The sequence below is a fragment of the Taeniopygia guttata genome, chromosome 5 (assembly GCF_048771995.1).
Source record: "Taeniopygia guttata chromosome 5, bTaeGut7.mat, whole genome shotgun sequence".
Taxonomy (NCBI): Eukaryota; Metazoa; Chordata; class Aves; order Passeriformes; family Estrildidae; genus Taeniopygia; species Taeniopygia guttata.
In genome coordinates, this window is record NC_133030.1 from 54,173,499 (window position 1) to 54,194,404 (window position 20,906).

The 20,906-nt window shown below is 41.8% G+C and overlaps 3 protein-coding genes and 1 non-coding gene across 16 annotated transcripts in view; 3 read left to right on the forward strand and 1 right to left on the reverse strand.

Moving 5' to 3' along the window:
• Positions 1-248: 248 nt before the first annotated feature.
• TRNAI-AAU (transfer RNA isoleucine (anticodon AAU)) lies at positions 249-322 on the forward strand. Its single transcript has one exon. It is a non-coding gene; the product is annotated as a tRNA-Ile (tRNA).
• A 968-nt stretch (positions 323-1,290) lies between these two features.
• Positions 1,291-11,943, forward strand: ZNF839 (zinc finger protein 839). Of its 3 annotated transcripts, none has more exons than XM_030275019.4 (8): positions 1,291-1,925; positions 2,809-3,714; positions 5,465-5,716; positions 6,432-6,524; positions 6,869-7,021; positions 8,155-8,244; positions 8,939-9,077; positions 10,565-11,943. In XM_030275019.4, exons 1-8 carry the CDS (start codon positions 1,395-1,397, stop codon positions 11,554-11,556), a joined length of 3,156 nt encoding a protein of 1,051 aa, XP_030130879.4. In that variant the 5' UTR covers positions 1,291-1,394; the 3' UTR covers positions 11,557-11,943. The 3 variants fall into 3 exon arrangements, with proteins under 3 accessions (XP_030130879.4, XP_030130877.4, XP_030130878.4); XM_030275017.4 differs by having other exon boundaries at positions 1,292-1,925; positions 8,155-8,295; XM_030275018.4 differs by having other exon boundaries at positions 1,292-1,925; positions 2,812-3,714; positions 8,155-8,295.
• On the reverse strand, positions 2,734-20,840 carry CINP (cyclin dependent kinase 2 interacting protein). 7 transcript variants are annotated; one of them, XR_005980493.2, is made up of 6 exons: positions 19,812-20,139; positions 19,300-19,468; positions 18,061-18,187; positions 16,384-16,513; positions 14,668-14,945; positions 2,734-3,207 (listed from the first exon to the last, which is right to left on the reverse strand). XR_005980493.2 is itself a non-coding variant. In XM_002200573.6 (5 exons), exons 1-5 carry the CDS (start codon positions 20,711-20,713, stop codon positions 14,743-14,745), a joined length of 636 nt encoding a protein of 211 aa, XP_002200609.5. In that variant the 5' UTR covers positions 20,714-20,840; the 3' UTR covers positions 14,616-14,742. The 7 variants fall into 7 exon arrangements, 3 of the variants coding, with proteins under 3 accessions (XP_002200609.5, XP_072786545.1, XP_030130880.4); XR_005980495.2 differs by lacking the exon at positions 2,734-3,207 and adding an exon at positions 7,055-10,992 and having other exon boundaries at positions 19,812-20,140; XR_003960918.4 differs by lacking the exons at positions 2,734-3,207; positions 19,812-20,139 and adding exons at positions 13,112-13,371; positions 20,707-20,840.
• Positions 20,744-20,906, forward strand: part of TECPR2 (tectonin beta-propeller repeat containing 2) — a 42,719-nt gene continuing 42,556 nt past the window's right edge. For all 5 annotated transcript variants that reach the window (XM_030275014.4, XM_072930440.1, XM_072930443.1 and 2 more), the window contains exon 1: positions 20,744-20,872. The gene's annotated coding sequence lies outside the window, so the exon portion shown is untranslated. The remainder of the gene's footprint in view (positions 20,873-20,906) is intronic.

Genomic DNA, 20,906 nt, shown 5'->3' on the forward strand with positions numbered 1-20,906 from the left:
ATTACGCGTTACAGTTGTTCCCTACCAGGTGCTGCATCACTCTATAGGCAGGGAAGAGTTTTCCGATTTGCTTTTGGTTTTGCTGAGGCGTTAAGCGTGTGTTTCCGTGTGCGCGGGCCCGGCTCCGGCGCTCCCGGGGGCGAGGAGGCTCCTCGCCCAGTCCATTGCCTTCGCCACTTCGAGCAAAAGGTAAAATAATTGCCATAGCGTTATCTTTATTTATTGTAGAAGCGGCTGCGAAATCAGCTGGCCGGTTAGCTCAGTTGGTTAGAGCGTGGTGCTAATAACGCCAAGGTCGCGGGTTCGATCCCCGTACGGGCCAGAAGGATTCTTTTTTTTCCCCCCTCTCTTTCCTTTTTTGTCCCATCGATTCCCACCCACCTCAGTTCTGCTGAGACGGGGCGTGACCTCTGTACAAGGGCACGGCCGCGGGCTTGTCTGTCTGTGCGGGGCTCGAGCGCCCAGAGCGGCTGCAGCACGGACCGAGCTTCATCGCACTCCTGCGGCGAAAGGAACCCGGCGGAGCGCGGGGTCGGCTACAGCGTGCTCGGGTGACCCCTTCGGGCTCTTTCCTACCGTGTGGGTTGTCCTTCCCGCGTGACACCCACTCCCCCGCCCGGTGAGAGCGAGTGGTGGAGCATACACTCACAGAATGGGTCACTTTGGAGGAGACCACAATTCGTCCAGCCTCCCTGCTAAAGCACATTTGTCCTACAGCACACGGCACAGGATTGCGTCCAGCCCGTTCTGGGATATCTCCAGTTGAGGGAGACTCCACAATCTCTCGGAGCAACCTGTTCCAGTGCTCGGTAACCTGCACTGTTAAGCTCTTCCGCATGTTCAGGAGGAACTTTCTGTGCATCAGTTGTCTCGTATCTAAGAGGCTGACACCTCCGAAAAGAGCGTGGATCCATTCTCTTGGCACAAGCCCCTTTAGATATTTGTACACAGACACGAGGTCCCCTCTAAGTCGTTTCTTCTCGAGGCTGGAAAGGCGCGACTCCCTCATCCTTTCCTCGTAAGACAGACGCTCCAGTCCTTCAACTTCCCCCACTGCCTACCACTGCACCCGCTCTAGGAGCTCCACGTCCCTCTTGTACTGAGACTCGGTACAGACTCGGTTCAAACACCGGGGAAACCCAACTCAGGGTAACTCCGCCCGCGGGTCCCGCGTCCAGCCGCACGCGGGGCCGGGAGCTCCGGGCGCACCTCCGCCGGTTTTAGCCCACGCGAGCCGCCGTCGGCGCCGGGCGGCCCCGCCCCGGGGGGCGCGGCGGGCGCTGCCGGGGGCGCCATTGGCCCCGCCGCCGGTGCCCCGCGCATCGCCCGCGCTGCCGACACCGCCGGGGGCAGCCGCCGATGCGGCGCCCGCCCGCCCGCCCGCGCCTGCCAAGATGGCGGCTCCCGGGGCGGGGGGCGCCGGGGCGCTGCCGCCCCCTCCGCCCGCTGAGGACGAGCCCCCCGGGACCCACGGGGCGCCCCCCGGCGCGGCGGCGGGGCGGGAGGAGGGCGGCGGCAGCGGCGCGGAGCTGCTGGCGGTGACGGAGGAGCTGGTGCAGAGCTTGGCCGCCCTGGAAGCCGGCGGAGGGGCGGCGAGCGGCACCGTGCTGTACCTGCGGGCGGACGGGGGCGCGGCGGAGGGTGCGGGGCTGAGCGCCGGCGAGCAGCGGCGGCTGCCGGAGAGTCCGGGGCCGTCCCCGCCGCCCCGTCCCGCCGCCGCGCCGCTGGCCCCCGCGGAGCTCCGGCGGGTCATCGAGCAAGTGAGCAAGGCCCAGGAGCAGCTGAAGCCGGCGGCGGCCCCGCCGCAGCCCTGCCCCGCGGGCGGCTTCATGCAGAACGCCGCCCGGCAGCTTCAAAGCGTGGCCCAGCAGGTCGCCCTGCAGCAGGGCAGGGCCGCGGCGGCCGCCCGCCTCCTCCCGCAGAAGGTAACCCCGGGGCTTGGGGGGGAGGGAGGCTGCGGCGCTCCGCCGGTGATGAAAACCACGGCTCCGGCGAGTTTAATCCTTTCTAATAATTTTTTTTTTCCCCGTTCTTTTCAGTCACACCTGCTCAAGGGTGTAGACTCCACTCCCGTAGCTCAAAGGCACAGTTTTTAATGTGGTTTAGGAAAATCCGTGTTTGAATGTAGCTAATAGCTGCTGTGGTCAGTATTTCGGTCTGACAACACGTGCAGCCAAGAAGAGCTTAGAAGAGCTGTTTCGTAGTGGTTAAGTGGTGATACACAGGAAGTTACTGCATGCCTCATGCAGGTGATAGTCCTTGGGCTTTCTACCCACCTTTGGGGTGTAGGTTGTGAAGTGATTGATTTGAACTGAAGCAGAAATTTGGATCAGGCAGAGAAACTATGAGGGAGATGAACAGTAACATCTGATTCTGTGACTCATCACCAAAAAGTTTTTGTGAACACACATTATGACATGTCCTGGACTGGGTATTGGGGCTGTGTCATGTAGCAGACTGTAGTTTTCCTGCGTGTGGGGTTTGCTAAAGGTTATGGATGTGCCCTGGTGAAGGCATTGACTCTGCTATTCCAGACAGGCCTGCTAGCAGGAAACAAAGCTGTGACATGGCCTCAGAGCAAACTTTACATGCTTTACTTGAACCTCAGTCACAGCAGAAAATGTGCAGGAAAACCCGTAGCTTGAAGGAAGGGAATCTGCTTTGATGCATTAAGATGGAAAGTTGATGATGTGTAGCAGTTTCTTTATGCTTTGCTTTAAGGGAATGTGTGTATTATCTCTTAACTATTGTATTTATTTATTAATACAGTATTTGTGTAATTGCAACTCTTCCTTTTTTCCACAAAAGCAGCTGGAAGCCATTTGTGTCCAAGTTCAGCCAAGACAGATGAAGGAAACTGAAGGGTCAGTGACATCATTGGCACCAATCCAGTCCAAAACTATAACGCTGAGTCAGCCAGTTGGTAGGAAATCTAGCATACCAGGAGCTGGCATTATTAATCCCCAGTTAATTAGGATACAGCCTGTTTCAGGAACTGAGCAGCAGCAGCTACTCCTGCACAGTTCTTCTGAGTCTCCGCTTCAGTTGCTTATGCAGAGGCCTTTGCCATCTCACGGATCAGTGTCTGTGGACAAGATTCCCCCATCTAAGATGGTGAATGGACAGAGGGCTACTTGTGCCACAGCATCGGCTTCAAGGTCTCCAAATCCTACCATGGCTGCAGCCAGTTCAGCAAGTACACCATGCCTTGAAAAAAAGCAAAAGGATGACAAGTTAAAGAAATCCTTGAAGGTTAAAACTCGTTCTGGACGGATTTCACGCCCCCCCAAATACAAAGCTAAAGATTATAAATTTATTAAAATGGAGGATTTGGCTGATGGTCATCAGTCTGATTCTGATGACTACTCTGAGCTGAGTATAGAAGATGATGAAGAAGGAAAGGTGAAGGGAAAGGATGCATTATTCAGTTCTTCAAATTATAATCTGAAACCCAAGACCTTTAAATGTCAGACTTGTGAAAAATCTTACATAGGAAAAGGAGGATTAGCAAGACATTATAAACTTAACCCAGACCATGGACAGCTGGAGCCTTCACCTCAGAAAATACCTCTAAATAAGCCTAATGGGAGTATATTTGTGGAAGAGGAAATTATGAGTCCAGCACATTTGGATTCAACTGCTGTCACTTTAAGTCATGAAAAAGCACTAGCTACCAGTCTGGAAGAAACTATTGATTCAAAGGGTGGAGAACAGGTAAAGTGTTACTTAGAAAACCTGTCAATTATGTGGAAAGTAGAATGGCGGTTCTATAGCTGCACAGTCTTGTACTGCTCAGAAATATACACTGATAGACTACATTAGGCAAATTTCCCATTGAAGTCCTTTAAAAATCAAATTGTCTCTTGCAGTGCTGCAGCAAGAGTACCCTTGCACAGGCACATAGAACTAAATGTTCACTGAGTGTTCATTTCTTACTGTGTTTCTGACATACAGTTTTCACCTTGTCTGCTTAAATGACATTCTTCTCTGCATTTGGATAAGAACACTGTTGTTCAGTTACAGCCTTTAGCAGACAGCAACACATCATCTGCTCTCTCATTTTCTCTTGCTGAAATAATGTCATCACAGAAAAATCTCTTATTTGGAACACAACAGTGAACTGCAACTTTTCCTAGAGCAGGTTTTCAAAGTGAGGCTTTGAAACCCTGCACACCAAACTGGTGAAATTTGAGTCTCTGGGGTGGAAGCTGCCTCAGCTGCAAATTTTTTCCTGTGATGTTCTAAGCTGGTCACTTCAAAGAAAAGTTTCTCTTTTAATATTGAAATGACTCTTAACATTTTGCAGCAAGAGCTGATGCAACTGCTGGTTAGGAAAAAGTACTTGTTTAGATGTAGGGGTGTCACATTTGTTACTTGTCTTTGTAATTGTGAAGCTGTTCTCAGGAAAGTGAAAATTTACAGCAAACAAACCTTCCCTCATCCTCTACACTTAGTTATGATCTCTGAAAAAAGAGAATTGCAGAATACTGACGTCTGCTCTCTGAATTATTGTAGTTGTTTGATACAGACAGGAAGCCAATCAAGATCCCCATGCTCAACCCCTAATCCTGTGTCAAATTTAGAACTAATTTAGTAATTTAATCCCTGGATAGAACTGACATAAATTTGCCATTTATAGAGCTTTCCTAATCAGTAGAATAGTAGGGAGTTATTGAATGTTGGGATGCAAATGTGCAGATTATGCAAAGAAGCCTGATGTAACTCAGTACTATTATAAACTAATTTCTTGAAAGATACTGGAACATTTTTAGAAATTCTAGCTTGGAAGGGAAGATGCTTAAGTAAGAAATGACTGCTTTGAACGGTTAAAAAGTTTTACACTGAAATTATCATTATAACTTAAACATATAAAAGGTACTTAGACTTTCTGTGTGATCTTATAACAGAAGCTGCTTCACAGCTGTGTTCCTAGGGAAGACAGGATTTTGGAATGTGATAACTGGGCAGTACATTTTGGTATTTAATTACTGGGCTTGTCACTGTTCATGGTGTCAAGAGTTTTTATTTTTCTTCTAAAGTCTTCATGCTTTGATGTGGTTACAATGAAACCCAAATTATTCTGAGTATGGAGTATGTTTTACTGCTAATTAAGTTTTATTTCTACAGCCTCTTTATCTAAAGAGGATATATTTTACTTCAAAAATATTAAATGTATTTAATCCACTTAAACAACTTATTTCATTATGTTTATTTAATTTTTTTCTTTTGTATGACATCTTGTGGTTCAAAAATGCTAACTTTGCAAATAATGGCATATATGTGATACAGAAGTAGGAGTCCTATGAATGTGTTTGATTTATTCCATAACTTTCTTTGCACATTATGCTTGTATCCAGCTTTGCAGTTGCTATTTATTGTTTGCATAGATGACAAACTTAATTTTAAAACTGTCCTCCTCAAAACTGTTTAAAATGGTGAATAACCACTTTTTCTTTTAATTAAGGCATCAGAGTCTGAGAAAAGCAGACACTTGCTGGCAGAACAACCAAATGAAACCAGTTCAGGACACTGGGGACCTGGCACACCAAAAGCACCTGGAAGACCCAAACGACCAAAGAGACGTGGTCGACCCAGGATGGGTGGAAGATCCAGGGGTTCTGGAAGGCCTAGCAGACCTGGTCAGTCCCCTTCAAAGTCACTTAGTAGTGTGTCAGCAGAACACAATGTATTCAGAAGAAAAGCTAGGTTAAAAGAGGTATGGTTCTCTTCTGCAATTACTTCACAAGTATTTTTACTTCTCCCCCACCTTTTTCTTTAGTCACTTATTTTCAATGAATCATTTAAAAAAATTTTTTTTCTTTTTTGCATCCTCATGTATGGACAAGGTGAATGTCTTAGATGGCTTCCAAGATGAAAACATTAAGTTGTCTTTTAAGAAAAAAAAAATACTTCCAACAATACTGGAAAAAAGGAAAATAGGAACTGGGTTTGGCAAGGGACTTCTGACATGTAGATATATTCCTGCTACCCTTTTTCTGGAACTAGATACTACTACATATGTCCTCCAACACAGCAAAAGAAATAATAATTAAAAGAACCAAAGAAACCCAAAACAAACCTACAAAGAAGGTCTTGAGTGAGGATAGAATGGGGATTAAAATCCAAGTAACACAACTTGTCCTTCGTTTTTTGTATGTTATAGATCCTTTATGGCTACTAAAGCTACTAAGGTTGCTGTTCTTTCTATGAATTGGCAACATTTGTGGAACTGAGTTTTGTCTATACACGAGTAGTAATTATTTGATGTTTTCTAACTTAGCCCGTTTTGGAGTTAGTTTGCATTTATTCTTAAAGCTGCCTAAACATACAGCATATCTTTAAAAAAAAAGTAGTGATATTTTGTGTTCTGAAAATGGGGTGCAAAACGTGTGGGCTGCTTTTTCCTAATAATCTCATTTGGCTTTTGACAGCTAATACAACAATGTGATAATGAAGACTTAATGGAGCTGGCTCTCCCACGTCTTACAAAGCTTGTTACAGTGTATGAATTCCTGTTGATGAAGGTGAGTTTTTATGTAAAAATATTTAATTATTTTAGTGATACATCCATTGGTAGACATAAAAATCTTGCTTTAGAGACGTAATTTAATTTCCTAAATTAATATAATGCAGCACGTAGATGTTCCACACAGTCTTACACAGGCAAAACTCTGCTAGGTCTCAACTCAAAGCCTTACTTTTTGCTGCCTGGTTTAGTGGCAATTTGAATATTCCAGAGTCTTTTGACTTGAATGATTCTATTTTAAAATGTTGAACAGAAAAAAATTGACAGAACTTAATTTCATCCTTTTTTAAAGTATAGGGCGGGAGAAACATGCCCCTTTTTTTATTCCCCTCTTATTCCTAGGTGGAAAAAGGACACCCAGCCAAAGCTTACTTTCCAGATGTGTATAGGGAGTTTGAAGATTTGCATAACATGGTAAAGAAAATGGCTTATGATCACCTCAGTAATTCTGATTCTGTGAATTGCCAACAGCCTGTTGAAATAAAAGATGCTAAGGTAATAAATTACTCTGTTTGGAACTATAATTGGTTGTTTGTTTGCTTGCTTTATTTTAGATGCCTTGCATTTTTAATTTTCTCTGATAAGCTTTCTTGTACAGGTAAATTTATTTGAAACAACATTACTTTTAATTAGCAAAAATAGACATTATTGTGAAAATTCCAACAACTTACCAAGAAGAAAAAGAAATCCATAACAAAACTACAATTCTAGTTTATGTCAGTGGATACAACTAGAGAGATAAGAAACAATTCTAGCAGTGCTGATACCTGCCTTGCATATCTAGGGTAGTATGAAGCTACATTTTACTGCAAGGTTTATTAAGCATTAACCACTAATCAAAGTACATCCTGATGTTTGATCAGAAAGGGGAGGGGGGTCTATATTTAAAATTAGTGACCTTGATTTAAAGAGGCAAGTAATTTCATTGGAAAATGAGGGCAAACTGAATGGATCTATGCAGTTCAGCCACATTAACAAATGTGAAAGGTAGTGACTATGTTAATAAAATTGCCAACTATTATTTCAGTGACTCCAGATTCATTGTTTATGGAGCTGTATCTGGAAAGACAGATGAATCCTCTTGCTTCTCTTCTGTGTTCATGTTCTTCTTAATATAGAATGATGCTCTTTAAAAAAGAAGAACAAGACCAAACCAAACTCCAAAAACAACCTAGCCTTGGGAAGCTGTATGGTAGCACACCTATGTAAGGATGAAGCACAGGAATGGAATGTGGGGAGGAGGGAGAAGCCTTCACTATGCAGAGATACTCTAAACAAAAGGCTTAAATGTTTTTATATGATGGAGAACCTCAATAATCTTTATTAAACACTGCTCTAAGTAACTGTCCCTGGATTCTATATATAACCATAATTCTTTCAAGTTTGCCTGTCAACAGTCACCTTCAGATGAAGGTCATGTGTCAGTGTGAAGGCTAGTAGAAAAGGGATGTCTAGTAGAAATGGGAGTCTAAATACTTGCACTGAGCTGAGGTGATTGCCATGATGTAGTTCTAGTTCAGTTTTAAGAAAACTAATCTGTATTTCAGCATATATGTATTCAGATTTGAGAGGCTAACTTTTACTTTTGAGGCTAACTTTTACTTTTTTCCTTCTATCTGTTTTTGAAGGTTGCTGAATCTCTAGGAATCACAGAAATACTCAGTGGAGAACAGAAGATGCAAGGTGCAGAGTCTTATTCACAATGTGTAATTAAAATGGTTAGTGAGCAAGTTCCTGTGGACGTATTGGGACAAAAACGGTTAGCTGAGGTATGGAACACCTCTGTGAAAATTAACAATGATACTAAGACAAATTAAAACTTTTAAAAATACATAATTATTCCTTACCAAATCACACTGGTATTATCTGAGTCATGTTAAAATAAGGCTTTTGTGGTGTTCAGAAATACAGAAGTACTCTGCTGTGGTATCATACAGGGCATATGAACTAGCACACTAAGTATGTGCTTTGGGAAAACACTTGGTAGCATTCCGGACAGAGTATCAAAGACTTACAGGTCTTTGATACAGGGACAAAATAACTTAATTGAGGTGCTGGTAACTGGGGGCTCCAGAAATTCCAACCTGTGTTAGAGGAAATGGCCTAACCTACAGCAAGTTCAGGCACTGGAGAAGTGATTATTGTGCTAATTGGATAGAGTGGCATGAAAACATTTTCTTTCTGACAAGTCAGTTGATGAGCTTCAGGCTGTTTATAGCTGTAGCAGAGAGCTGTGTTTTGTCCCCTTGGAGTTTTGGTGAAGTGTGAGGGCTGTGTACCTCTTAGGAAGACCTTTAGTGTAAATCCTGTTTTCAAGGATCATCAGTTCACTGCCAAGATGTTCCCACAGTTATCTTTTCCAATACTGTCAAGCATTACAGGGCTGCAGTTAATCATCTCTTGTATTGACAGAGCTCAGGGGAAGAAGTGTTGCCACCAGCCAAAAGGACCAAGTTAGAAGACGTAACAGAAAATGTGAACAATGCTTATGCCTGTCAAGATGAAGTGAAAGAAAGGAGTGGGAATTTGTGTACACTCTTTGAAAAAGATGGTAACCTCTTCAGATTTTCCAGTTCTGTTCTGTTTATGGAGGAGCTGAACAAAACTTCGTTCTTCAAGCTACTGTGGTTTTGTCTTACAGTTTCATCTCTTAACTTGCTTCCCAGGTCTTTCAAAAGCAGCTGTTTAACTGAAAAGGCCTCATGAGGAGGGAAAAGTTACAGATGATGCAGACAGCAGTAGCTCAGTCCTGGATGCATGATAATCAGTGATTGATACTATTTATGGGCATAGTACTGTCCTCTGCTGTGTGCTTCCTGTCTGTCCTATCCCTCTGAGTGCATGACCATGTGTCAGCTGTGGAGGAGCAGAGGAGGAGGAAGCAGAGTGCACATCCTTCCTCGTGGCCCCAGTCAGCTACAAGAGCAGAATTACCAGAGCTTTGTGTAACTTTGGGGGAAAGGGAGAGCTGGTGTAGGCTGTCCTGTATCAATCATTGAAATACATCTTATTTTGGAATTGAGGCACCATTTTGCACCACAGACTTCAGCTGTTTCCCTTTCTTTTTATTCATTCTTCATATTTCATCCTGCTGCCCTTCAGTTTAGCAGGGTAGCAGTGAAAGAAATTTCTAGTAAGCTATGTCTATCAGTGCCATCCACTTTGTAAATACCTTGTTTTGGTGTTGCTGTAAGTGCCTTTGCTTTTGCCCTTTGTATGTCTTTCAGTCAATGGTTATTTTTGTTTCCCTCAGTTAGATTTTCTTTCTCTGAAAGGCTCTCTGCATGACCATGCTTACTTCTTGCTGCACTATCATTTTCTCCTGGGCTATGAGTTCTTAAAATTACATTTTGCTTGCACCTGCTAGTAGGGTGTTTGCTAGTCTACAGTGCAAAATGTTAAGTCTCCTTTTTTTGTGCAATGGTATCTTCCATAACAAAAAAAGTCCAAATCCAAACCAGCTAACTTGTTCCTTTTGACCTTTATTATTAAAAACTGACCGCTCATACTACTGTAGCTTAGGAGTTATTGTCCAACTACTTTCAGGGTTTGGGACCTTGGTCAGGTCCAGGTCAAGTAACTGCTAGAACACTGCATTTCTTGAGGTTTTTAACCTTTTCTGGCACAGGACAAAAGTGCTGCTGGGGCGCTTAGCACAGCTAATTAATATGTAGTAACCTGATCACATGTCCGAGTCCAGGATGAGCTTGATTATGAATAGAAATTTAAGCTGAAGTTTAAATGCTTCCATCAACTTACTGAAAGTGATGAGGATGAGAAGCTGACAAGTTTGTGCCTGCTAGTTTTTATCTTTTAATGTTACTGGCTGCATGACAGATGAAAGAAAATTGAGTGTGCCTTTCAGCCCAGGTTGTTTTCAGGATGAACAGAAAAATGCTGCCTCTAAGTGTAAGGTCTCTTAATATAGAAATACTTGATAAACTATCACTATTCAACAATTCCTTAAATATTTTTATAGTGACTTTCTCATTGAAAAGGTCTATGAAACTCCTGTAAGGTGTTCTTTCCCCTTTTCAGGCTTTAATCCATTAAATGGAGAAATCCTGCTTTCAGAAGATAGGCATATCCCTTGCTGTACAACTGGAAGTACATTACAGACAGCAGAGGAACATAATCCACTTGCTGATTCAGGAGTTCGAATCGATGGTGAAAATTCAGGTACCTTCTCCCAAACTGTGGAAATGAGGATAGAGTATCCCCAGCCTGCAGGGATACAGGGACCAGATGTGGCAGGTGAAGCATCTCTGCTGCACGCTGAAGTGGTGCTGCCTGTGGGAGCAGGCGGCTCGGCTGGGCTGCTTCAGGCGCGCTTTGTGAGCGGGAGCGTGGCGGCAGAACCGGCAGCTCCTGAGCTCCACAGCTCCCTGATGGAGCAGGCAGTGGCCAGACAGAGCACCAGCCTACCAGCGAGTGAAGAAAACGGTCACAGTCCAAAATATCATCAACTGCAAGAAGAAAACCCAAATTTTGCAATTAAAGAACGTTCTGAGCAACTCCATAATGCTGATATGACTGATGAGATACAGGAACTTGAAAAAGCTTTTTCAACAAACGTCGTGCCAATAAACTACCCCCACAGTGCTCAGGCTGAGTCGCACCAGGATGCTGTCCAGGGAGCCTCCCTGTCCACTCATGGGAACCAGGAAAATGCTTTCAAAAACGAGAATGAATATTCCTGTGTGACACAGGAAGCACACGAGCTGGCAAATACAGTTACTGTAGATGAAACTGTAGCTTTTGAGATTTCTGATGAGAGCCATGATTTTTTGTCTCAGGGACATGAACAGATTTTTATTCAGACTTCAGATGGGCTTATCTTGTCTCATCCAGACACTGCTGTTTTGTCTCAGGCGGAAGGCATCGTTATTGTGACTGATTCCAGTGGTACAACAATGCACATTCGCACACCCGAAGGGATACCTTTGGAAACAGTGGAAGCACTACTGGCAATGGAAGCAGGTGGCCAAAGTGAAGATATTTTGCTCTCACAAAGTGAATTGGAGCCATAAATTAGAAAACATTATAAGCTTTCTTCTGGAAAAGACTGATTATAAAATGTATATTTTTCTAATGTGAATACTGAGATAATTGAAATTTAACTTATTTGTAAACTGTTTCTATGCCCTGTACTTTTTATAACTTATGTTTATATAAATTTAGCAGCATTGCAACCAAAAATTCTAGAATTAACATTGTTCTATTTGCTTTATATGTTGGGGATGGGTGGAAAGTGGAAATCTTGTCAACCCTAAAACTTGCACTGTCTCCTTTTGTTACATAATTCCTTTTCTCTCTAGCCATCTAAAAATGCAGTAAGTTGTACTGCTGTTCAGCAGTGATGTGCTGTGTACTGGCGAGCTGTATATGGGTAAAATAAAAGCTATATTAAAAATGTGCATTTTCTGTGCCACTGAGATTACAAAACACTGTTATTGCACTTTTTAAAAGCTGTCTTGAATATTCATTAGCATCTAGAGTTGATGCACATAAATCTGCCTGGGAAAATGAGCAGGTTTAAGTATAATCCACAAACTTGTGCATTCTGGGAACAATGTGACAGCCTAGCTGATCCTTACTGAAATAAGCATTTGCTGAGTTGAGACAAAAATAGTCTCAAACAAGATCTGATTTTTACTGAACAGTTGGAAATGTATTTAAGTTGCTTGTCTCATGTTCAGCCACACCTTTAAAAATTGCTGTTACATAGACATAAATGGGAAGGTGCATAAGTAGTGATCTAATTTTCCTTAATGAGGTACCAAATTCTTTTTTTGCTTTAGTCTGTCATGGCCTATTTTTGTTAGAGTGGTATTATACTTTTTTCTTCCCTCTTTCAGATGATGCATCCTTTATGAGTTCCATACTTCAGACTTTCCAGTAACTCCATGCTACCTTGTACTGTTTAATCATAATACAAAGGGACTGTTGCTCTAGGCAGCGAGAAAACTTGGCAAATTACTTGAATTTTTGTCATACTTTCAGTATGATCCTTGGATCAGATTATGTTTTTGTGGAGACCCCCTACTAGCATGTTGTCCAGAGCACTGTCTTTTCTTTCAATAAGTTTAGCAGGTGAAAAAAAAAAAACAGCATTAAATGTGCAGACATTACTGACAAGTGGCAACATATCCTTAAAATGTGTGTGTCACCTCATTGCTGAATAGATCCAACTACTGGGACAATCAGACAAGTCTGCCAAGGACAGGAGAATTGTTCTTAAATTGAGTATGAGCACTGATATTTTTTTTTCAAGGTATTGTTACCACTAAGAAAAATGCTAAAATTGAATCTAAACAGAAGACAATTTACAGATTAAATAAACTGCTCTACTAAACCAAAACCTTTAAACATAGTTGGGTTAGGCTTTTTTGTTTTTTTCTTCGCTGCATAAGTAGAAGATAAATTTGATTATCCAAAATGTTGTCTTTCATGAGTAGTTGTGAAAGGTACTGTATATTAATGACTATTTGTTTTGGGTTTTTTTACCTCTTTTTTTAGGAGGTGGTAATTGTCAGAGGATAGACCTACCTTGTGAGTGAAGGTAGTATACAAAGCAAAGTTCGGTTGGTCTTTCAGTCTTTTATTGCAGTGAGCAATTCTTTATGATACTCTTTTGTACTGACTGTGTAATAATTATATTTGAGGGCTACAAATATAACAATCAACTGCTTAGAGCTAGAATGACAAAACATCTCTGCAATGATTTTGCAGTAATCTTCCAATACCCAACAACAGTCAATAAGCAAGAGGGTCCGTGAATACGAAGACCCCTTCCTGAAGAGCTTTTTTCCTCTTAAGAAATGAGAACAAACCACAATTTCCACCTGTGGAGAAAATGAAAACTTGCTTCAATTTTGCCTTCCCCATCAATTTGCACATGCTGGGAAATACAATACACCTACTCTCATCTTAAAAGAACAGTTCTATATGTGAACCAATCTTTTCTCCTTGGAAAATAGTTTTGAAGTACTGAGATGTTTCCATAGAGACACAGGTCTGGCCCAACACAGATGAAATAAGGTGGCTGTTAAACTAAGTGGAACACTTACACTGAAAAAATAACAAAACCCAACAAATCTGTTCCTAACTTCATCCTTGAGCTACAGCAGGATTTCTTTTTATATGCTGAAATTGTGGGCTAAGAATAGAACTCTTATCAGCTGCCAGAAACAACCTCATTGTTCAACAGAATAACTTTTCAAGAAAACTTTTTAATTCACGTCTGTCTGTCCTGCTACTGCAGGAATTTCTCTTACTAAACTTACAAGGTTTCAGCTTGGGGCTAATTAGGTAGGTAACCCTGTTTTTCTATCAGTACAGAGGGACAGACACACCTTCAAACCAAAACCACATTGACATCAGTACCAGTAACCCAAGGAAAAACTCACTGAGCCCTATGACAGGGAGCAAACAAGATGGGGCACAGCCTTGACTAAAGCAGGTTTTGTTTTATTCACAGATGCTTTCATGGAACAGCTCTTACAAAAAAAAAAAAAAAAAAAAAAAAGTTAATTAAAAGGGACAAGACCTTATTATATAATGACTGTAGAATGCTGAGTTGTACTAAACCTTCCCTTGGTGCTGGTTCAGGCTTGGATCACTCTCTTGAGGGTGATGTACCCTCACACTGCTACAGTACCCAAAAACACCAGAATCAAAACCAAACCAGAATTTACACTATTGTCTGCAACAGCATTTCAAAATCACATACCAAACTATGTGGATCCCTTTTGTGCTTTCCTCCACTTACAAATCAAGTACAAAATAATTTGCTCTGTTAATTCATAAAAAAAAAAAACCCAAACCCATAGAAGATCAAGTGCTGAATTTCTGTGGCAAAAGGGACTGTGTAAGTATTTTAGGCTGTCCAGACTTGGGAGGAAATAACATTTTTTGCTGTAGATTCTATTTGTATTGAACCCCCTAGACTACTAAGCAGTGCTTACCTCTTTCTGACTATAGAGGACTTAGCCTTCTACATGTAGCCTCTGTGTTGCCCTTAAAATAGATAAAAACAACGAAAACGAGATAGTTCCACACAGAAAAAGGAGTATCAACGGAGACAAAATAAGGAATATGAGAAAAGTATTTTTAATAAGTTTTACAAAAAATGAATTTACTTGGTAAGCCTTGCAATATGCCAGTTCAGTTTCATCTAAGCATCACTAGAAGCCAGCCATGTAACCTTTGCAACTCTAGCACTGCCTGTGTCCTGTTTCCAGCAGCATGGCCTCGAGCAGCAGCATGCTGCTGTTCTCAATGTAAGGCTGGTACAGCCACGATGATAAATACACCATCATCAGATCCTGGTCAGCACAATGAGCAATGTCTTGTACAATTGTTTGCTTGAGTTGTAGTTCCTTCTTGTACATTTCAGACAGCTTCAGAGAAACCTCATCTGAAAGGGTTTCAAAAACCAAGCACATTGACCAGAACATTTCAGCAATTCTCTTAAAGCTAAATTTTACTTATAATACATGGATCATAAAAAACCCCTACCTTACATAAGCTATTCCCCAAATTTAGCCATACTTTTTTTTTTAACAGCATTAATGATGTTTTTACATTAGAATACAAAATGCTAAACAATGTCCTCAGCTTTGGGATGTATTTTACACGCTGCTGATTTTGATGTGAGTCCACATTTAATTACAGAATAAGCAATGGTATTGGTCTCAGGACCCACTGTAATATTATCAGTTACAGCTATTCCTCAAATAACTGAAATTTGATTTTAAAATTTGGTAATGCTATCCTGCAATACAAGCTTCACATTTTAGAGTTGCTCTTGATTTTAACTAATCTTAAGGATGCCCTCACATGCTGTGAAGCACTTCAGTAATGCATGATCACCAGTAAGTAATACCAACAGTGAAAAACAGCAGTAAAAAACACCCAACAGACCAAAACCAAAGCATTTATTGCTAAAACTGTTACTAGTTAAGTAAGTAAAACCGGTAGGGGGTTAAAATGCATCTGTAATCTTTCACTGTTTGAATTCCTAAAAAATTACTACACAAAGTATTTTGTGCTTCTAACTTGTCCTGAACTATCACTACCTTCAGAAGGATTTAGTCTTTCATGGAGCAGACAGCATCACTAAATGATTCAGTCACAATGGGTGTTTTGACAGCAGTTGTCTTTATCATTCTTATTATTTTAAGCTGGCAGAAACTAATACATTAAGATTTCTGCTAAATTGTAGTAATCAAGTAAGAGGCAGAGGTATGATTTTCGCAAAGAAGGCAGTTGGTTTGCATGCAATCAGGCTTCTCTTGAATTCAGACAGTTTTAAAGCGGGTAATACCAGTTGAGAGGCAGTACCTTTTGCCATCAAGTGAACACTAAAAGAATTAATATTAACAGTAGAGTGTAACATTTCTTTATTTGTCTTGATTGACACAGAGATCAGAGGTATTTTTCTTTGTCTGCTTGAGAATTAACTGATGTATAGCTTGCTCTTTGTATTCAAGGATTTAATTTCAATGTCAAGTAGGAAGTCAAGTAGTTAAGCCTGCAGCTTAACATCAGCAAGTCGCAAATTCTTCTCTGCCTGCAGAGGATGTGGCTGTTGCAGCTTGGACACTGTAAGCTGCTGACAAATTTAGTTCTATGCTGTAATTGTTGCATGTCAGACAATGCTTGGCAGTCATCAGCAGTAACCCTAAACCAAGTGATGCATTCATGTGTTTATTGATTAGTCAATTGTAAAGGAGACAGCACTCTCTCCCTCTCAGGCAAAAGACATCCAGATAAGAGGGTTTATTTTTCAATCATAAATTAGATTACACTGATGACACAATGTAATTAGCTAAGATAATCAATATTTTACTTACAGAAGTATGGTGTGGGCCATGTATGAAAGAAGGGAGCCTTGCAATTCCCAGCTCTGTGGTGGAATGTTTCCAAGTCACAGATTGCTTTAGTAGTTGAAGTAAGCTTTTCCATTTTCAGTTGTATTTTTGTCTGTAAACGATAAACACGGAATGTTAATGAGTATCTCAGCAACATTAGGCTACTATAATCTTAAACATTTTTTGAAAACACACTATTTATAAAGGCTATTTAATACTGACATTTCTAGCTCACATTTTTTTAACTCCAGACAGGAATCAAAACTGAAATCTAGATAAACACTTAATATGAGATACCCAGAAATTTTGAACACTGCAGATATGACTCTGTTTTGGACATTCTTTTGTTTCCCACATGTAGAAATACACTAAAGCCTTCTCATTTTTTCACCTCCCTACCTTTTCCTATAGCAATTTAGCACTGGGGAAAAAACATCACACTGGTATAGCACAAGCCCTATCAAGATATTTTTGTACATTACCGTATCAAGACGACTTTTATTTCAAAAGATCAGCAGCAGGTGAGAAAAGCAGCTCAAGCTACTACTGACAATATATCTAGGGTGATCTAACAGCTTGCTTTAAAAAATAGGTCATTCCATCCACTTCCTTCATGTTCATCTGACTGTGCATTTGGGTATGAATATTTACACCAAAATGAGCTTGCAGGCAGTATCTTTACATCAAGCAGGCTAAACCACAGATACATCTCTGAACCTGTAAGCTCATATAAACTCCTAAGGAATGAAAAATAAATTAGGTCATAGTAGCTATGTTTAGTATCCAATCTAACACTGACTGCTTAGACTCCTGTTCCTCAGGAAGAGTAGAAACTTTCATCAATGCATTTGTAGTCTGAATATAAGAGTACATCAAGGAAAAAAAAAAAAACCAACCATTTTGCCCACAGAAAAAAAAATCTGAGGGAAATCTAGCCACTTTCCTGCTTTTTCTAATTACTGGAGGTCTATAGCCTGACTGTATAAAAAATAGATCTACCATCCTTTTAATGGGCCTCCACTTTGGCAAAAGGCTGTAAAAGTTATTTTTAATAACAACTTTAAATTACAGTATCTGGCAGAAAAAAATTGTTTGCTTCCTGTCAAACTAACAGGTGACATTAATTCCTAGCAAGGGGTCCAGAAAAAAAACATTGGGTTACATAATTATCTTACTCCACTCTCCAGAGAAGGAGATCTGCACAGCAAATACAGGTAGGCAGGCTAAATATGTGACTGCATTATGATCAGAGACAGCTGCAAGGATATGATGGCAGGTAAAGCACTGCTTTATGCTTTGCTGTTTCTTTTGTTCTAAACAGAGGGAATATCCAGGATGAGAAACAGAAAACAGGTGCACCTTTGGAATGCATTCTTTGTATGATTTGTTTCCACATCACTTTATAAAGGGGGGAGTAGAATTATAAGCTGACAGAAGATGTAAAACCAACTTTGCAATTTACCAATCAATCAAATAAATGTAAATAAATTCCTCTGATCACACAAAATCTGGATTTACAGTAATTTAGGTTTGAAGCCAAAGAACTATGAATGAAAATCCCAGTTTTCTGCCTACAATAAATACTTCAGGACATTTCCTTGTTACTTGAGCACACTTGGAATTGCTTCATGTAGACTAAGTCTGAAAAATTAGTATTACCATATGCTTTAAGGTCTCAAGTAATTCTGCACAGCAATTGTCCAGCTCTTCATTGTATTTTGGGGTTGGCTTTTCAGGTTCTGTGGCACTGTTATCACATGCTATCTCCAATTTGTTATCTTGAAATCTGAAAGAAACATGAGGCAGCATAAACAACTACATATAGGTTTACTTGAGCAGTGCAGATTTAAAATCCTTGTGATCTGATCCTAAAAAATCTCTCACTCACAGGCTGTTTATGAGAATTCCTACATAAAAATAGCACAAAGCATAGCTGGCCATGTGGGAAAAAACATTTGCAGGTGTTAAGATCGTAACACTTTTCCTCTCTTTGTCTCAGTGCTGGAGGTTGTCCTGTCATCATCAACAAGGTATGCCCAGGCTTCAGCTGCTCCACAGGACAATCTGGTGCCTCATCACAAGCTCACCTTTGTGCAAATTTAAGCCAAGACATTTATCTGTGACCCCAGAGCAGCCAATGCGCAGATATCTGCCCTGTCTGGCAGATTCTCCCACACCAGCTGTAAACTTAGACTGGAGAGAGAGAGCTGATAAAGAGCAAAAGCAACATCTGGCACCATTACAGCAAAATATTCCTCAGCTTGTACCTGTCAGAACCCTGTCAGACAAACCCTCTTCAGCTGTCAGGAATCTGGAGAAGCTGCTCACAGCCCTGTTAGTTAAGGTTTTTCACTACAGCATGAAAATAAAAGCTCTACCAAAGTTGAAGGTTTTTTCAGTTTTTCTGTGGGTTTTTTTATGGTGGCTGTGGTGTGGTATTTTTGTTGATTCTTTGTTGGTTTTAAGTCATCACTGTTAAAACTTTTTGTCTGTACAAATCATTGATTCTTTCTTAAAATCTTCTGAACTTTTGACTTGAATTTTTTACACCTCACCATAAAACATGCAAGAGAATAAGGGAACTCACATGGGCTAAGATTTATAGAATTAGATTTAACTTGGTACATTATGTAAGTACTTAAAATATGTTACATTGACTATGTGAAATAAACATTTCCCATTTATTGCAAATATTACTGTATGAGACATTATTTGAATGTAAATAGTTTATGTAACCAAAAAATTGCAACTGCTGAGTTTGATCCAAGAGCTAGTTTATCCACTGTGACATGTTCTTTTCCCATCTCCTAAAATAACTTTCTAGTGAAGAAAGCAGATTAATCTCTCAATAAAAGCAATCTTTATGCTGTCTTTATTCATGTGTATTAGCATACTTACTGCTCACTGATCCTCATGTTGACTATTTTGTTTGCTGTAGTAAATCCATTATCATTCAGTCTCTCCCATTTCATCATTAAATTATGCCAGTCTGCTGCATTATCTTTAATTTTTCTTGCACTGACAGATAAAACAGGCCTTCTTGGAGTACTATCAGGAGGACTTTTTGCTGCATGAGAAAATAAAGATATTGAAGCAATTTAAAGCATACAGAAACAAATCAGTGTCCACCAGCTATTTGTGTGAAGGATTTCCTTGCTTTAATGGCAAATATTGATTAAAGTAAAATGGAATTTACATTAACTGTCTGTGGCATGAATTATAATTCCTCATCTATTGCTATTTGCAAGAAAACCATGTTATTAAACAAGTGCAAGCACATTCTGAGATATGTAGTTGCAGCACGGACAGCAGTGCTTTGTAGTGCTAGCAGATCCAGCAGTCTCCTGACATCAAATGACAGACAGATGTTATTGCAGTGCATGACAGAGAGAAATCACAGCAGCAATTACCGTGCATGCATGCAGTGCTCATGCCATGAATGTCAGAATTCATTCACAGCAACATGTGAGCTGCAAGAGTTTGGGGAAAGGCGGGGTTCTGCTGAAGGTGGTGGGTGCTTTACTGCTGAGCACAAAGTCCTTGTCTCATGGTGTCTCCCTGGAAGGCAGACAGCTGTAAGAACCTGCTGCACTTCCTCTGATCACACCACGCAGCTCCACCTTTGCACCTCAGGTCCTGCCCTGGCAGCCAAAGCACGGCTCAAAGCCAAGCCAAATGCCCTGCCTGAAAGTTTGCTAGCTTCAGCTTTTATCCACAGAGATGCCTGAAAAGAGTTCATCACATCAAAAGATCCACACAAAACCACAGAATGGGTCAGGTGGGGAGGGGCCCCAGTGGGCCAGCTGCTCCAACCTCCTTGCTCAAGCAGAGCACATGGCACAGGATTGTGTCCAGACGGTTCTCCAGCGATACCCGGGTATCTCCAGCGAAGGAGACTCCACGACCTCTCTGCTCATCTGTTTAAGGGCTCGGTCACTGCATAGTAATAAATCTTCCTCATGTTCAGGTGGAACTTCCTGTGCATTAGTTTCTGCCCACTGCCTCTTGTCCTGTTAGTTTGCACTAAGGAGAAGAGCCAGGCTCAATTCTCTTGACACCCACCCATCAGATATTTATACAGAAAGATGGTAAAACACATGGGGGACCCCGTTACACCGGAGCATGAGGAGGTGCTACACACGGCGCACACCGGGGTGTGACAGCAGCAGCCCGGCGGGCTGGCGGAGCACCACGGGCACTTTGAACCCCTTTGGCTTGCTGAGAAAACGCCGGGACCCGCCTCTGCCTGCTCCCTGCTGCTCCCTGCTGCTCCGCGCTCCCCCCTGCAGCTCCCCCCTCACTCACCCGCCATGGCGACCCCGCGCCCCGCGGAAATTCGCTCACGTCCGGCCCCGCCCAGCCCGGCCCCCGAGCGGCGCAGGCACCGGGGCCGCCGCCGCTCCGCCGCCTCGGGGCTCGGCGCCGCCGCTCCCCGCCGCCCTCCCTGCGCCGCAGCCCGCGCCCCGGAGCGGTGAGTGCAGCGGAGCCGGGGGACCGCTCAGGGC

Bases quoted from the DNA above. Each gene is read 5' to 3' on its own strand.
- ZNF839 (XM_030275017.4), top strand. From the start codon at position 1,395: ATGGCGGCTCCCGGGGCGGGGGGCGCCGGGGCGCTGCCGCCCCCTCCG. The intron at 5,717-6,431 runs GTATGGTTCTCT...GGCTTTTGACAG, and splicing joins GAAAAGCTAGGTTAAAAGAG to CTAATACAACAATGTGATAA. The intron at 9,078-10,564 runs GTAACCTCTTCA...TCCCCTTTTCAG, and splicing joins TACACTCTTTGAAAAAGATG to GCTTTAATCCATTAAATGGA.
- CINP (XM_030275020.4), bottom strand. From the start codon at position 19,854: ATGAATTCTGACATTCATGGCATGAGCACTGCATGCATGCACG. The intron at 18,188-19,299 runs GTAAGTATGCTA...TGTTTCTTTCAG, and splicing joins AACATGAGGATCAGTGAGCA to ATTTCAAGATAACAAATTGG. The intron at 14,946-16,383 runs GTAAGTAAAATA...AAACCCTTTCAG, and splicing joins ATGGCCCACACCATACTTCT to ATGAGGTTTCTCTGAAGCTG.